The sequence below is a fragment of the Acyrthosiphon pisum genome, chromosome A1 (genome assembly GCF_005508785.2).
Source record: "Acyrthosiphon pisum isolate AL4f chromosome A1, pea_aphid_22Mar2018_4r6ur, whole genome shotgun sequence".
Classification (NCBI taxonomy): Eukaryota; Metazoa; Arthropoda; class Insecta; order Hemiptera; family Aphididae; genus Acyrthosiphon; species Acyrthosiphon pisum.
In genome coordinates, this window is record NC_042494.1 from 1,410,835 (window position 1) to 1,412,250 (window position 1,416).

General features: G+C 24.7%; 1 protein-coding gene across 2 annotated transcripts in view; it reads right to left on the reverse strand.

Annotated features, from left to right (window-relative positions):
• Positions 1-216: 216 nt before the first annotated feature.
• Positions 217-1,416, reverse strand: part of LOC100159153 (26S proteasome non-ATPase regulatory subunit 1) — a 7,601-nt gene continuing 6,401 nt past the window's right edge. For both annotated transcript variants that reach the window (XM_003245630.4, XM_029486475.1), the window contains 2 exons: positions 804-993; positions 217-721 (listed from right to left, as the gene is read on the reverse strand). In XM_003245630.4, coding sequence (XP_003245678.1) covers positions 711-721; positions 804-993 — 201 coding nt within the window. In that variant the 3' untranslated portion in view covers positions 217-710. The remainder of the gene's footprint in view (positions 722-803; positions 994-1,416) is intronic.

The following is a 1,416-nucleotide window of genomic DNA, read 5'->3' on the forward strand; positions in this document are numbered from 1 at the left end:
TAGGTCATTTTAGATAGCTATTCACGCAAGTATATAACATACCATTGTATTTGAAATATTTATATACCTCAGAAATTAATTTTGGAAATAATATACTAAGTATTCTTGATAATTATTATGCTGCAATTATCTTGTTTAGGAGAAGATATTGTTATGATTAGAAATACATGGTTAAAACAAAATCTACATATAAAAAAGTTTATTAATGCAAAATGGTCATGGTTTGATGTAATTTCTATTATTTGTAATTTTAACAGTAAATATACAAATAAATTAATGTTTTCCAACTAATTAATGTTTATAATTTATTCATATGACATATACCTAATCAATTATGATAAACTTAACTATTAATAACTTTAAGTATTTATAAATAAAAAAAAATAAAAAACATCTCATCTGATTGAGCATAACAAAAAACTAAAAATATTCAGTCCATATTTCATCAATGTAATACAAAAGGGGCATCTAAAAATTATTTTATGAAGAAAACACCATATAAAAATAACCAAATATTATAAGGTCAAACATTTAAAGAACTAGTCAATTTTATCTTTTCTGTTTTGTAAACTTTAAAATGTTTAAATCAATGAAATAATAATATAGAAAATAGATTACTTTTTTATCTTTATGCGACTATTTACAATGAATACTGCATTGTATTAATGTAGCAAAACAACTATCTGGGTAATGAACAATTCACCTCCAAGTCACTGAAAACCTAAAAATAATTACATAATGAATGAATTTCGGAAATAAAATATACCATATTATTTTATATTAGTTATATAGATACAACATACGGGAAGGAGGGGTGTTTGTAGCAAGTACTTCAGAACCATCATGCACGGTTATGTTGTTTGATGAACTTGCTTCCATGTAATTTGTGCCATTATAATTGAGAAAATCCCAAATTAGTATAGTGCCATCTTTTGAACAACTGACAACTTGGAAGTCATCAAATTTTAGATCATACACTGCATCTGTGTGTATCTGCAAGGTAAAAATTATTTAATTTCCTCAATGTTTCAATAATAAAAAAAATAACACAGTATTATAATAGTAGTTTCAGTTCTAGGTATACAATAATAAATAATTTTGGTGTTTTTTTTTTGATATTTTATTGTGATCTGTTGCTAAAATTAATGTTTCATTTTGAAAATAAATATAAAAATTAAAAACAATTGTATTTAAGTACATACAACTTCATGAAGATCAATTAGTTGTATTAAGAGGACGCCACACTCCCATGTGTTGTCTCCATCTTACAAACACGTAACATACCAAATTTACGTTTATAAATTCAAGTTTTATGCCGTTAGAGCGTATAGACCTATTATGAAACTTGGTGGTAAGAATGTTATGTGTGTTTTATTGGAAGTTATTTTACGATTATTCATTTTTTAAGTGAGTTAT